The following is a 13626-nucleotide window of genomic DNA, read 5'->3' as shown; positions in this document are numbered from 1 at the left end:
TCACTATGCTTGCCAGGCTGGTCTCGAATTCCTGACCTCAAGTGATCTGCCCACCTTGGCCTCCCAAAGTGCTGGGATTACAGGCGTGAGCCACCGCGCCCGGCCAACTTTCCATCCAATGCGTGCTCTCCCTGAGCACACTGGGGCAGAGTATCCAAGCTCCCTTTGATAAAAACAGTCCTAGCCAATACAACACAACCATGAGAATGATCTACAGTGACACAGCAACAGTGACACGTCCCAAGGTAACATCAAGCCAGTGAGGCCAGAGACAAGAGATGACACATTGTAGGTACACATCCCATGCGTCCTCTCTTTATACAGAGCACAGAAACAAGAAACTCCAGTCCATATGGTTAGATGTCAGTACGCTGTCAGCCTGGGGTGGGGGTAGGCATGGGCATGGACCAGAAGGGGGCATGAGGGGGCTGCTCAGTGCTGATAATGTTGGCTGATCAGTCTGGTGAGGCTTAAATAGATACATTCAGTTTGTGAAAAATTTAGTGAACCACTTAGGCACCCCTTTCTGTAATGTAAATTATACTTCAATAGAAGTTTGTGCCAACACTACATTTTGGGAGGCTGAAACAGGAGGGTCCCCTGAGCCCAGAAGTTCAAGACCAGCCTGAACAACATAGGGAGACCCTGTCTCTACAAAAAATAAAACAAATTTGAAAAGTTGCCAGGCATGGTGGTACATGTTTGTGGTCCCAGCTACTTGGGAGGCTGAGGCAGGAGGATCACTTGAGCCCAGGAGTTTGAGGTTTCAGGGAGCCATGATCACACCACTGCACTCCAGGCTGGGTGACAGGTGTCTCATTTAAAGAAAAAAAAATTGTAAAAGTTACCTCAATAAAAAAATGCTGGCCAGGCACGGTGGCTCACACCTGTAATCCCAGCACCTTGGGAGGCCAAAGTAGGAGGATCACCTGAGGTCAGGAGTTCGAGACCAGCCTGGCCAACATGGCGAAACCCCGTCTCTACTAAAAATACAAAAATTAGCCGGGCGTGGTGGTGTGCTCCCATAATCCCAGCTCCCTGGGAGGCTGAGGCAGGAAAATAGCTTGAACTCGGGAGGCGGAGGTTGCAGTGAGCTGAGATCGCGCCACTGCACTATAGCCTGGGTGACAGAGTGAGACTCCATCTCAAAAAAAAAAAAGAAAAGAAAAATGCTGACTTTTCCAGAAACAAGGGGTCTACCTATATCTCTGAATTCCAAAAATTGTCCTCAACTATTTCCCTGCTTTTCTGTTTTTAGTTTTTAAAAACATTTTTAGCCAAGATCTTGCTCGGTTACCCAGGCTAGAGTGCAGTGGCACAACCATGGCTCACTGCAGCTTCAACCTCCCAGGCTCAAACAATCCTCCCACCTCAGCCTCCCAAGTAGCTGGGACCACAGATGTGCACCAGCACGCCCAGCTAATTTTTGTATTTTTGGTAGAGATATGGTCTCATTATGTTGCCCAGGCTGGTCTCAAACTCCTGGGCTTAAGCGATCTGCCCACCTCGGCCTCCCAAAGTGCTGGGATCACAGGCATGAGCCGCTGCAACTGGCCTCTACTCTATCTTGCCAGATTCATTATTTTAGGCTTCCTTGAAAAACTTTTTTGGGGTGTGGGGGACAGGGTCTTGCTCTGTTGCACATGCTAGGGTGCAGTAGAACAATCACGGCTCACTGCAGTCTTGACCCTCTGTGCATAAGCGACCCTCCTGCCTCAGCCTCCCAAAGTGCTGGGATTACAGGCATGAGTCACCTTGCCCAGGCAGATTATCTTGAAATTCTAATGCAGGTCTACAGTTCAGTCCTGTATGTGCATAGGGGAATTATGTGTGTGTTCTTGGCTCTTCGAGGAATTCCAGAAATACCCATTGCAGGTTGAAGCCACAGTGAGAAATCCGGAGTGTTAGGACAACAGCAGGAAACTCATCTGCATGGGAAGAAATGTGGGTAAACAAGCCTTTGAAGAACCTGGGGGTCCTAATGACCTCTGCACTCTTGCTGGGAATCCAAAGGCCGGGACTATCCCCTCCCCCAGCTGGAGCCACATCAACAGGTGCCCAGGATCAGGCCCTCACAGGTGAGGCAAAGGAGGAACCTTCTAGAAAACATTGCACAGGTGAAAAGGAAACTATCACTCCCCGTCATTCTCACACCAGACCAGGGCTGAGCTCTTGACACCTTTATTGGAAGGATCCTCAAGGCTGTGGGCACCGAGGTCTGGAGGCAACAGAACCAGCATCCACCCACCCACCACAGTGGCAGAGCGCACCCCGTGCAAAAACCCATCACGGAGAGAAGGACCATGGAGCCCCTGCAAAGCCATCATGGAGAGAAGGAAAGTCCCCACTGTCCATCAGCCCCGGCCAGGCCTGGCCCCTCAACCCCTGTAGAATCAGAATCCCAGGCAGGCCAGCGTGGGAGACATCACCACACGTGGATTCCAACTGCTTCTCCAAACCCTGTGGTCTCACATGAGGCAGGGAGGAATCTGAAAATGGCAGCAGCCTGGGCACGGAGGCTCCTGCCCGTAATCCCACCATTTTGGAAGGCCAAGGGGGGTGGATCACTTGAGCCCAGGAGTTTGAGATCAGTCTGGACAGCATAGTGAGACCCCATCTCGACATTTTTAAAAATATTTTTAAAATATAAAATGAACAGCAATACAAAGAAAAAACCCCCAAGTTGCAGCATGTACACAATGTCACTTTCCAGTGTTCCTGATGGGAAGACCACAAAGCTCACAAAGGCCGAGGGCAGGTGCGGGGGTGGTGCTGTGCCTCCCCGGCGTCCACAGGAAAATAGTCCTCCGTCCTATACAGTGTGGGCAGCTTGTACATCACAGGCACCGGTGCAGATGACTTCTGGAATGACAAGAAATGGTGCTCTATCAGCGATTTGAATCCACTTGTTCCATGACCCAGGAATTCCCAGTCTACAAGTTCATCCTGCAGGACTCACACATATGACTAAAGACTCTGAGCTCCTCTGACAGCACTGCCTGTGACAGCCAAAGCCGGCCACCCAAAGGGACCAAGGCATCCATGTCAGGCCCTCTCCACAACAGAATACTCTGTAGGCATCAAGAAGAGCCAGGCAGCCCAGGCGCAGTGGTTCATGAGCGTAATCCCAGCACTTTGGGAGGCCAAGGCAGGCGGATCACTTGAGGTCGGGAGTTTGAGGCCAGCCTGGCCAACATAGTCAAAGCCCATCTCTACTAAAAATACAGAAATTAGCCGGGCATGGTAGCGCGCACCTGTAATCCCAGCTACTTGGGAGGCGGAGGCAGGAGAATCACTTGAACCTAGGAGGCGGAGGTTGCAGTGAGCCGGGATTGTGCCACTGCACTCCACCTGGAAAACAGAGTAAGACAATGTCTCGGGGGAAAAAAAAAAAAAAAAAAGCCAGGCAGATCAATACGTTCTGGCAGAGAAGGACTAAGAAAGCAAGGTGAGAAGGGTAGACATGTGACAAAGGGACCTATACCAACATGTGACAGCTCTGCAGGGCCATCCCAGAGCCTGGGTACAGTGGCTGTGGCTGGTGGCATGACTGATGTTTTTTTTTTCTTTTGAGATGGAGTCTCGCTCTGTCACCCAGCCTGGAGTACAGTGGTGCCATCTTGGCTCACTGCAACATTCACCTCCTGGGTTCAAGCGATTCTTCTGCCTCAGTCTCCCGAGTTAGCCGGGATTATAGGCATGCGCCACCACGCCCGGCTAATTTTTTTTTTTTTTTTTTTTTTTTTTTTTTTTTAGTAGAGATGAGGTTTCGCCATGTTGGTCAGGCTAGTCTCAAATTCCTGGCCTCCGGTGACTCGCCCGCCTCAGCCTCCCAAAGTGCTAGGATGACAGGCGTGAGCCACCGCGCCTGGCCAGGACTGACTTTTCTTCCACTGTGTACCCATCTGTGCTGCCTGGAGTTCCTGCCATATGCATGTGCTACTCTTTCAAAAAACAAAACCATTTTAAGAAGTGCTTCCTCGTTTCTGGTGAGGATTTTTGTGGAGGGAGGCGGAGAAGGGGAGATTTCCCATCGAGCCGCTCACTGTGCGCTGGCTGGCGGGCTCCAGCAGGCTGCTGAGCATCTCCAGGAAAAACCAGGTCACCAAGAAGCACCTGGAATGATGGCTGTCAAACTTGGCCATGCGCTGGAATCTCCTGGGAGTTTTATGAAATACTGATGCCCGGGGCCCATGCCAGGGAGTCGGATGTCTCTAGTGAGGGGCGTGGCCTGGGTGTGGGACATTTCACAGCTCCTGGGTGATTCTCATGCAGAGTCCAGGCTGCAAGGACCACGGCCTGCACCAGAAGAAGGACAGGGCTCCTGGGCTACTGCTCCTGGTTGGAGCCGGTGGAGATGAGCAAGGATGCAGGGTCAAGGTGGACAGAGGGAGGGGACCTTCTCACCACACCCTAACCCTGTCCCCCAGCTCCCTGCACAGTCTCATCTCCTGGCCACCCCTGCCCACTCTGGCTGAGACCCAGTTCTGGCTACAGCTGACAGCTGGGTGTCAGTACAGGGATGTGGGCTCCAGACCGTGGCCAATGACAGCTTCCCCACTGCCAGACACCTCTGCAGGCCCCTCCCCATGCTGCCTGCTCCCCTTCCCTCTCCTCCCCCTGCACTTGACACCATGACCCCAGTGCAGAGGGGGAGATCAAGACTCAGGAGGTGCCCTGCCCCAAGTCACACATCCTCCAAGCATCTGTCCACCAGCCGCCAACTCACAGTGCACCAGGCCAGCCCTGTCCTGTGCACTGAGGACACAGCTGTGAACAAGACAACCATCCCAGCCTTCATGGGGCATGGCACTTAGTGGGGACACAAATGACCCAGGAGAAACAATGCCACCCTATGATGCGGGCTGATGGCAGGACGGGCACAAAGGCCTGGGGAAGCCAGATGGGGCCTCAGCTCATCCTAGAGGGTTGGGGGAGTTTCCAGGGGCTGAGCCGTCTAGGACCTTCACAGCCTCAGCAGCAACCGGCCAGGAGTCAGGAGAACGGGTAGAGAGGTACCAAGGGCCGGTGTTCCAGGCCGAGGGAACAGCCTGTGCTGAGTGGGTGGAGTGTGGGGGCTGCGGGGATCAGCGCGTAGACAGGGAGGAAGCCAGACAAAGGGCTGGGGTCCACTTGGGATCTTGTAAGCCAAGCTATGACCTTGATTCCATGAGCACTGGGGGCCTTTGCAGCTCGTAAGCGGGAGGCTGTGTGTGTGATGAGGTCTGCGCTTCAGGAAGAGCAGGAGAGAGAATACACTCTAGGGGCGACAGTGGAGACAGCAGGAGGCTGTTTCATGTGTCCCCCAAAAGTGAGAGTGGCCAGGTAATCACGTCTGGGCTCCAGAGCCTTGACTTACCACCACACCACACCGAGCCTGTTGCAGAAGGGAACCATCAAAGGATCTTAAATAGGGTAGAACATGCTCTGACGTCTAGGGACCTCGTACCAGCCTGCGTCACCACCTCCACATCTGGAAAACCAGGACAAGTGACGCACCTGGCCAAGGGTGAACCTCACACACGGTGAATGGAACGTTCTGCCCAGCCAATCCTCAGTCAGCCACTCTTGGCTCAGCCTGCTCAGGGGATGACTCGGGAGATGAGGTCTATTCCCGCGTGCCCCTCTTCTCCTAGCACGTTCCCCAGCTGCCCCTGCCTCTGTGGGTCAGTGGACACACGTCCCCCTGATGGCACTGCAATCAGAACACAAACAGGAGCTGAGCCACAAGATACATCTCCAGCCAGAGGGCTGCGGCTGGTGGGTAACCCACGGGTGTGGAATTTCACCTTCTTTCTTTTTAATGACGGCCTGAGAACTGGCTGTCATAGTATCTAGAAAATGCAACATTCAAGTGAATCATGGGAGTTCAAAGCCCGCCCCTCTCATCCTGACACATGACTAGGGGCCAAAGAGTGTTCTGTGATCTGAAAAGACACGGCCCTTCTTCTCCTGGTCCTGAGGACCCAGGCAAGGGTCAGTGACCAGGCCAGGCCAGAGCCAGCATCCGGCCCAGCCAGGCGGCCTCTCCTAGGCCAGCTGGGCCTCATCCCAACCCACTGTTCCTTTTTGAAATGGTTCTATGAAGAGGGATGGAGTTTCTGTCTCCTCCCTCAAGGAGATGGATTCTAAAAATGGAGGAAAAATCAATATCATTATGAAGAAGCCAAGGAGAGGGAGTGGCGAGAGGCCGCTGGCAGCTCTAGATGTGATCGTGTCTTTAGGCCTGGAGAGAACTAATGCAAGAAACTCCCAACAATCGCATCCTTCCTGGTCACAGAGGGGAAAGGTCATCCCTGCATTTGGACAAGGGGGTCGCAGGGAGACAAGCTCTGTCGGTGTCTGGCCAAACGTCACAATAGATTATTGAACAGCTGCTTCCTGTGCACTCAGAAAGGAAGTCAATCACTAGGAGCCCCCAGGGGCTCCATGGAGAACAAGCATGCTTTCATTTTTCAGGAGGGCCACTGGCCTGGAAGACCAGACAGAAGGCTGCAGAGGCTGGTGCTGCTCCACATCCACTCAGGCCCAAGCCTGACACCTTGGAGGACACGCTGGAGACACGTGGGTGAGTAACCCACAGCTCTTTGGAGAACTGGGCTGAAGTCAGCCAGGCAGGGGCAGAGGGGCAGGAGCCAGGAAGCTCAGGTGTTTCCTCTTCAGACCAAAACACAGTCTTGGAGAGCAGCGGGCATGGGTGGGTGCTATTTCAGCCTGTCTGTCCACTTCCCCTTGGGGTGCTAGCATCTTGATTTTTTTTTTTTTTTTTTTTGAGATGGAGTCTCGCTCTGTCGCCCAGGCTGGAGTGCAGTGGCGCGATCTCGGCTCACTGCAAGCTCCGCCTCCTGGGTTCACGCCATTCTCCTGCCTCAGCCTCCAGAGTAGCTGGGACTACAGGCACCCGCCACCACGCCCAGCTAATTTTTTTGTATTTTTAGTAGAGATGGGGTTTCACTGTGTTAGCCAGGATGGTCTCGATCTCCTGACCTCGTGATCCACCCACCTCAGCCTCCCAAAGTGCTGGGATTACAGGCGTGAGCCACCATGCCCGGCCCCTCTTTTTTTTTTTTTTTTTTTTTTTTGAGACAGAGTCTCGCTCTGTTGCCCAGGCTGGAATACAATGGTGCAATCTTGGCTCACTGAAGCCTCCGCCTTCCGGGTTCAAGCGAGTCTCCTGCCTCAGCCTCCCGAGTAGCTGGGATTACTAAAGGCGCCCGCCACCACACCCGGCTAAGTTTTTTGTATTTTTGTAGAGACGGGGTTTCACCATGTTGGCCAGGCTGGTCTGGAACTCCTGACCTCAAGTGATCTGTCCGCCCTGGCCTCCCAAAGTGTTGGGATTACAGGCATGAGCCACCATGCCTGGCTGCATCTTGATTTTTCTAAGGGATCCCCGTGTGCCCAACTCCCCATCCGAGCAGCTCCCCACCTCTTCCACAGCTCAGGCTGGGGCCAAGAGCAGGCCTAGCCCATGTGAGCAGCTCACCCTCCACCTACAGAGATTAGTCCAGGAGTAAGCATGTGGCAGGGCCACTGCGATTCTTGCTACTGGGACAGGGATGCTCTCCCCAGAGGTTCCTGGGAGTTCAGGCGACAGGCCACTCCTGCCACCCCACCAGGGGCCCGCCTGAGAATGAACCCCACACAGAGGGATGCAGAGTTAGAAGACGCGGCAAGACAGAGTCCTGCCAATATCACTTTGAGCGCGTGAACCCTATTTTGCTGAAGGCTGGAGTTACCCTGGGGCTTTTCCTGTTCATGAGCCTCAAAATTCTCTTCTTTCTTTAAGCCACACTGACCACAGTTGCTTGTAACTAAGAGTCCTGCCTGAAATAGATAATAAACCCCCAGGGGTGGCAGCAAGTGCTTTGAAACCAGCCGCCTGAATCAGCAGGTAAGGGCTGGTGTGTGAGGCTGAAAACAACCAGATGCCTGCAGGGCTGTCCGGCTGCAGACGCCCTGGCAAGTGGACAGGACCACGCCCTGGAGGCAGACCCCCTCACCGGCACACCCGCATGCCACGGAAACCACTTTCACACCCATTCTCTCTTGGATTCTCATGGCAGCCTGCAAGAGAGGAGTTGCCGATGTCTCAGAGGTCCCAGGAGGGAGGGAGCACTGGAGCTGGGGTCCACTCGGGCCTGTCCAGCTCCAAGACCAGCCCTTGCCCATCGCCCCCTAGGGCTCCTTGAGGATGGAGCAGCAAACTCAAACCCTAGGGTTTTCACCCTTGAAAATCTCAGAGAAGACTTCAGAGCTCTCCACCTCCCACCCCTCGCCCTCCGGCTGGGAATGAGTCCCCGCTGGGGTCCAGGAGGTACGTCCAACCCTTTGGAATCTGGCTCCCCACCCCCTCCTCCCAGGCCACAGGCAGGAATGTTCTCTGCCCTGGGATAGGATAGGTCAAGACAAAGAAACCTGACACGGCTGTGAGCTCCTCCACAGCCTACCCCCAGCCCAAGGCCTGCCTCTGCCACAGGGAGTGCTGGGGCGCAGGGCCTGGCTGCTTTCAGAGTCTCCCCATACCCCCGCAGCTCCCTGTGTCCACCCTGCACACCTGAGTTCCCAGACTTGCAGGGCACAGGCAAATGCACGTGTGCTGGGGGGGCTTTGTGATTTTGTAAAAATGGAATTAACTGCAAACATGTAAAAATCAGATTTCCCGTGAAAAGCAGACTGCCGGTTTCTCTTGGAAAATCAGACCACTGGGCAGCTCCGGGCCCACAGTCCCTCATGGCTGAAGGTGGCTGAGCTGAGGAGCACCAGCCTGAGATCCCCACGGTTCCTGTGACCTGCTGTGTCTGGCTGAAGCCTCAGAGTTGGCCCCGGCAATCCACAACACCCAGCAGCTCCGTTTCCCACAAAGACCCCAAATGGCTGTCACAGCACGTGACAGGGTGAAGCCTCAGGCCCCGGCTGGGTTCACAGCCTCTCTTCTGAAGCCCCCCAGTCAGAACAAGCTCTGCTCTAAAGCCAAGCCCACCACCTCAGGGCCTCTGTTTGCCCTGTGCTGCCCTGTTTCTACAAACCCTCCGCAGCCCCTCGCCAGTCTTGGCCCACCCGCATCTCCCTCTTGGGAAGCCCTAATCACACATCCCTGACCCTGCATGGTTTTCAGGTCAGGGTCAGCAAATGTTTTCCGTAAAGAGCTAGACAGTAAATATTTTAGGCTTTGCAAACCACACAGTCTCTGTCACAACCACTCAACTCTGCCCAGGTAGTATAAATGCAGCCATAGACAATACGTAAACAGAAGGCATGGCTGTGTGCCAATAAAACTTTATTTACAAAAGCAATGGCAGGCTGGGTGTGATGGCTCATGCCTATAATCCCAGCACTTTGGGAAGCTGAGGCAGGCAGATCACCTGAGGTCAGGAGTTCGAGACCAGCCTGGCCAACATGGTGAAATCCCATCTCTACTAAAAATACAAAAATTAGCTGGGTGTGGTGGCAGGTGCCTGTAATCCCAGCTACTCGGGAGGCTGAGGCAGGAGAATCACTTATACCAGGAGGCAGAGGTTGCAGTGAGCTGAGATCATGCCACTGCACTCCAGCCTGGGCAACAGAGTGAGGCTCCATCTCAAAAAAAAAAAAAAAAAAAGGCAGTGGCAGGCCAGATTTGATCCTTAGACCATAGTTTGCCTCTGAATTCAATCTGTCCTCCCAAATAGAACAGGAACAACAAACCCTTCCCTATATCTCCCTTCCAAGTGAGCACTGAATAGTAGGTCATCAGACATGGCTACCTAGTTGCAGGGCCAGGCCCACCTCAGTGACTGTCCTCGGGCCTGACTTTCATGTGGCTGGCTGTTCTTGGGTGACCACTGCAGCCCCAGCCAGTCCTGGCTCGCCCAGAACAGGCAAGAGGCACAGGTCAACAGGGCTGCTGGGCCCAGCATCCTCCACCCTAAAAGGAGGGGCGGACACACTGTACCCCTACTCGCAGGCTGGGATCCGAGGTTGTCCAGGGTCTGCCCCAGCCACCCACAGCCCCACCAGAGCCTGGGCCAGCCCCTGGGAGCCTGAAGCCTCAGGCCAGCCAAGTGGAGGAGCTCAGATGCCTGCTGCCAGAGGCCCACCTTCATCCCTCAGGGCACTGGGCACCCCCAGTGCCAGGTAGCTTGAGAGAGGCCCATCCTACTGTGAAAACAACCATGCCTACTACACACCAGGTGACCCTACTTCTAACCTCACAGCACTCTTTAAGGCAGGGTTTCTCATCCTCCTCAGCCTCACTTTCTTCCTCTACAAAACGGGGATAACGCCGTCAGCTTCACTGAGTCCTGCCTGGAGCACGGCAGTGAGGCCGGAGGTGCTGCAGCTACCTTGAAACCAGGAAGACAAAATCCACATGCTACGGATGGCAGAACAGCAGCCAGGAGAAGCCTGGGTCCCTGACTACTTCCTTGAGACGCCCTGTCAGCTCAACGGGCCACCTCAGTACTTCTTGTCACAGGTAGGAAAAAACACCAACCTATTTGCTCAAAGCACCAGGTGCAGCCTGATGTACACATCCTCTTGTTCTCGTGATCCCTCCGTTAATAGTGAGTCACGCAGGTCACACAGAGAGTAAATGCGCTGAGCTAGGACTCAAGCCCGGGTTGTTTAAATAATGAAATGAAAGGATCAGGCTGAGCATGGCAGCCTGTAATCCTAGCCTTTGGGAGGCCAAGGTGGGAGGATCGCTTGAGTCCAAGAGTTCAAGGCCAGCCTAGGCAATAGAACGAGACCCCCACCTCTATAAAAACAAAAACATTAGCTGGTCATTGTGGCACACACCTGTAGTCCCAGCTACTCAGGAGGCCGAGGTGAGAGGATCGCTTGGGCCCTGGAGGTCGAGGCTGCAGTGAGCCGTGATTGTGCCACTGCACTATAGGCTGGGCAATAGAGCAAGACTCTGACTCAAAAAAAGAAAGAAAGAAAGGATCACCCAAGAAGTGACAACTGCTAGATGCAAAAGCAAGCAGACAAGGAGAAGATGCAAATCTCAAAATTGTTCCAAAACAATTCCAAATTGTTTGTCTGCATCTGCCCCTCCTCTCTTGAGTAGGGCTGCACTTAGTGACCTGCTTCCAAAGAGCAGGGTATGGAAAGTGGAGAAAGAAACTGCACAGTGAAGAAACCTGGCAAACATCACTTCGGCCAGGTGACCCACGTCCAGCAGCATCAGTGCCGAGCAATGTTGAGTATCTTTGCTATGATGTGAAGGGCGCCTTACCTCTGCGGTCTTCTTCCCCCAAACCCACAGCCCTGGTCTAAGCATGAGAAAAACATCAGATAGGCCCTAATTAAAGGATATTGTTCAAAATACCTACCCGATATTCTCAAAACTGTCAAGGTCATCAAAAACAAGGAAAGTCTGAGGCTGGGCGTGGCGGCTCATGCCTGTATTCCCATCACTTTGTGTGGGTGTTTTTGTTTGTTTGTTTTTGAGATGGAGTCTCTCTCTGTCATCCAGGCTAGGGTGCAGTGGCGTGATCTTGGCTTGCTGCAACCTCTGCCTCCCGGGTTCAAACGATTCTCATGCCTCAGTTTCCCCAGTAGCTGGGATTACACGCGTGCGCCACCACACCTGGCTAATTTTTGAATTTTTAGTAGAGATGGGGTTTCACCATGTTGGCCAGGCTGATCTCAAACTCCTGACCTCAAGTGATCTGCCCACCTTGGCCTCCCAAAGTGCTGGGGTTACAGGAGTGAGCCACCATGCCTGGCCAATCGCAGCAACTTGGGAGGCCAAGGCAGGAGGATCCCTTGAGTGCAGAGTTTCAAGACCAGCCTGGGCAACACAGGGAGACCCCATCTCTACAGACAAAATCCAAAAAACAAAAAAATTAGCTGGGCATGGTGGCATGCACTTGTAGTCCTAGGTACTTGAGAGGCTGAGGTGGGAGGATCGCTTGAGCTCTGGAGGTCGAGGCTGCAGTGAGCCATGATCTTGCCACTGCACTCCAGCCTGGGCAACAGAACGAGACCCTCTCTCAAACACAACAACAACAACAAAAACCCAAGACCAAAAACACCAAACCAAACCAAAACAAAACAGGAAGGTCTGAGAAACTGTCATAGGCCAGAGGAGGCTGGGGAGACATGATGACTGAATGTAGTATGGGATCCCGGAACAGAAAAAGACTTTAGGGAAACAGAAGCAACTGTGGACTTGAGTTGATAATGTGTCAGTGTTGGTTCCTTAGCTGTGACAATGCACACAGTAAAATGTTAACAACAGAAGAAGCTGGCCGAGGGGTACAAAGAGAGTCTCTGTACTATCATAGCAACTTCGCTCTAATTCTATAATTTTTTTTTAAAGCCAACCGAAGAAACAGATCAGTCTCACTCCATAAACCAAGCCCCAGCCTCTCTTAATTCAACCTCAGTGACCAAGAACGGAGCATTTACAGAGTGCCCAGCCCGCGATGGGACCTGAAAGGTCACAGAGCATTCATCCCCACAGCGGCTGAGAGAGGCAGGGATCCTCCATCTCACTTTGCAAAAGGGGAAACTGAGGCTCAGCAAGTCACTTGGCCATAATCACTCAGCTGGGAATTGGCAGAGCTGGGGTTCGACCCCAGGCCTACCCAGCTCCAGCATCTGCACTGTCCCAGCACACAGGCACCCCCGGAGCTGTGTGGGGCTGGGGGTGAGCTCTCAGTCAGGAACCAGGATGTCCCTTCAGCATCTGCCCTCCAACCTCAGGACCCTCAGGGGTTGCCTGATCTGGCCCACTCAGAGAGCACAAACGGGTCACCTTTGGTCAGCATCCGGCTTGCAGACAAATTTAAAAATGAGTTCATTGCCAACAGTGAAGAACTGGGATGTTCAAATAAACACTGAGTGCCTATTTCTCTAGAAAAACTGAGCTATCTGGCCACCGCGGGCCCACATTCCCACAGGGTGCAGTGAGCTGCCCCATCAGCCAGGACACACGCTGTCTGGTTTGCCACTGTCCCCGCCTGGCCTGCAGGACCTGTGGAGCCCTGTAGGCATCCAAGCTGGCAGTGACTCCAGGTTCACAACACCAGGCCAAGGCTCCGTAAGGCTGAAGAGGATGCCGGTGGAGAGGCCTCTGCTTACCCTGAGCCCTACAGGTAAGGGACTGCTGACCTGGGGCCCCCACCATGGCCAGTGGCTGCTGTCCCTCCCCTACTGTCTCCTCCAGCGCTTACAAGAGCCGTGAGTGAGCACCTGTGATGACGCCCACTGTACAGATGAGAAAGCGGGCTTGGAGAGAACAGGGTTAGGCCACGTGCCCAGGGTCCCAGCTGGTCAAAGGCTGAGGAGAGACTCAACTGGGCTCTTCTGAGCTCTTGGTGGCAGCCCCCACTACTGCTGGCCCCCAGGGCCTGTCCCCTAGGTCCCAGGTGCCCTGCTATGTCCTGGCTCCGGGCTTTCTGTACCTCAGCCTGTCCTGCCTGCAATGTTTGTGTCTGCTCCAGGGCCCTGAGTCTTCCAGAACACTCTGACAGCTGTCAGCAGAACCCCTCCCATTTCTCTGTAGGCAGCCCCTGCGTGTCCAGTCCTGCCCTCGGGGTTGGGCTGGACAGCCTTGCAGAGCTTGTGCGGGCACCGGCCCCTTCCCATCTGAATCCTCCTGCCCAGTCCAGCCCAGCCCTGACCCCAGCCTCTGCC

The 13626-nt window shown here is 54.0% G+C and overlaps 1 protein-coding gene and 1 long non-coding RNA gene across 4 annotated transcripts in view; one reads left to right on the top strand and one right to left on the bottom strand.

Moving 5' to 3' along the window:
- Window positions 1-2165: 2165 nt before the first annotated feature.
- BCAS4 (breast carcinoma amplified sequence 4) overlaps window positions 2166-13626 on the bottom strand; it is an 83164-nt gene continuing 71703 nt past the window's right edge. Inside the window, exons 5-6 of one of the 2 annotated variants that reach the window (XM_063659082.1) lie at window positions 3255-3351; window positions 2166-2862 (exon numbers count right to left, since the gene is read on the bottom strand). In XM_063659082.1, the coding sequence (XP_063515152.1) occupies window positions 2813-2862; window positions 3255-3351 (147 nt within the window). In that variant the 3' untranslated portion in view covers window positions 2166-2812. The remainder of the gene's footprint in view (window positions 2863-3254; window positions 3352-13626) is intronic. The other variant, XM_054466494.2, reaches the window with a different exon arrangement.
- On the top strand, window positions 4910-12994 carry LOC129021323 (uncharacterized). 2 transcript variants are annotated; one of them, XR_010125134.1, is made up of 5 exons: window positions 4910-5760; window positions 6460-6568; window positions 8067-8317; window positions 10231-10456; window positions 12308-12994. It is a non-coding gene; the product is annotated as an uncharacterized LOC129021323 (long non-coding RNA). The 2 variants fall into 2 exon arrangements; XR_008496030.1 differs by lacking the exon at window positions 8067-8317 and having other exon boundaries at window positions 4914-6568.

This window comes from Pongo pygmaeus, chromosome 21 (assembly GCF_028885625.2).
Source record: "Pongo pygmaeus isolate AG05252 chromosome 21, NHGRI_mPonPyg2-v2.0_pri, whole genome shotgun sequence".
Taxonomy (NCBI): Eukaryota; Metazoa; Chordata; class Mammalia; order Primates; family Hominidae; genus Pongo; species Pongo pygmaeus.
This window is presented reverse-complemented; position numbering and strand designations above follow the sequence as displayed.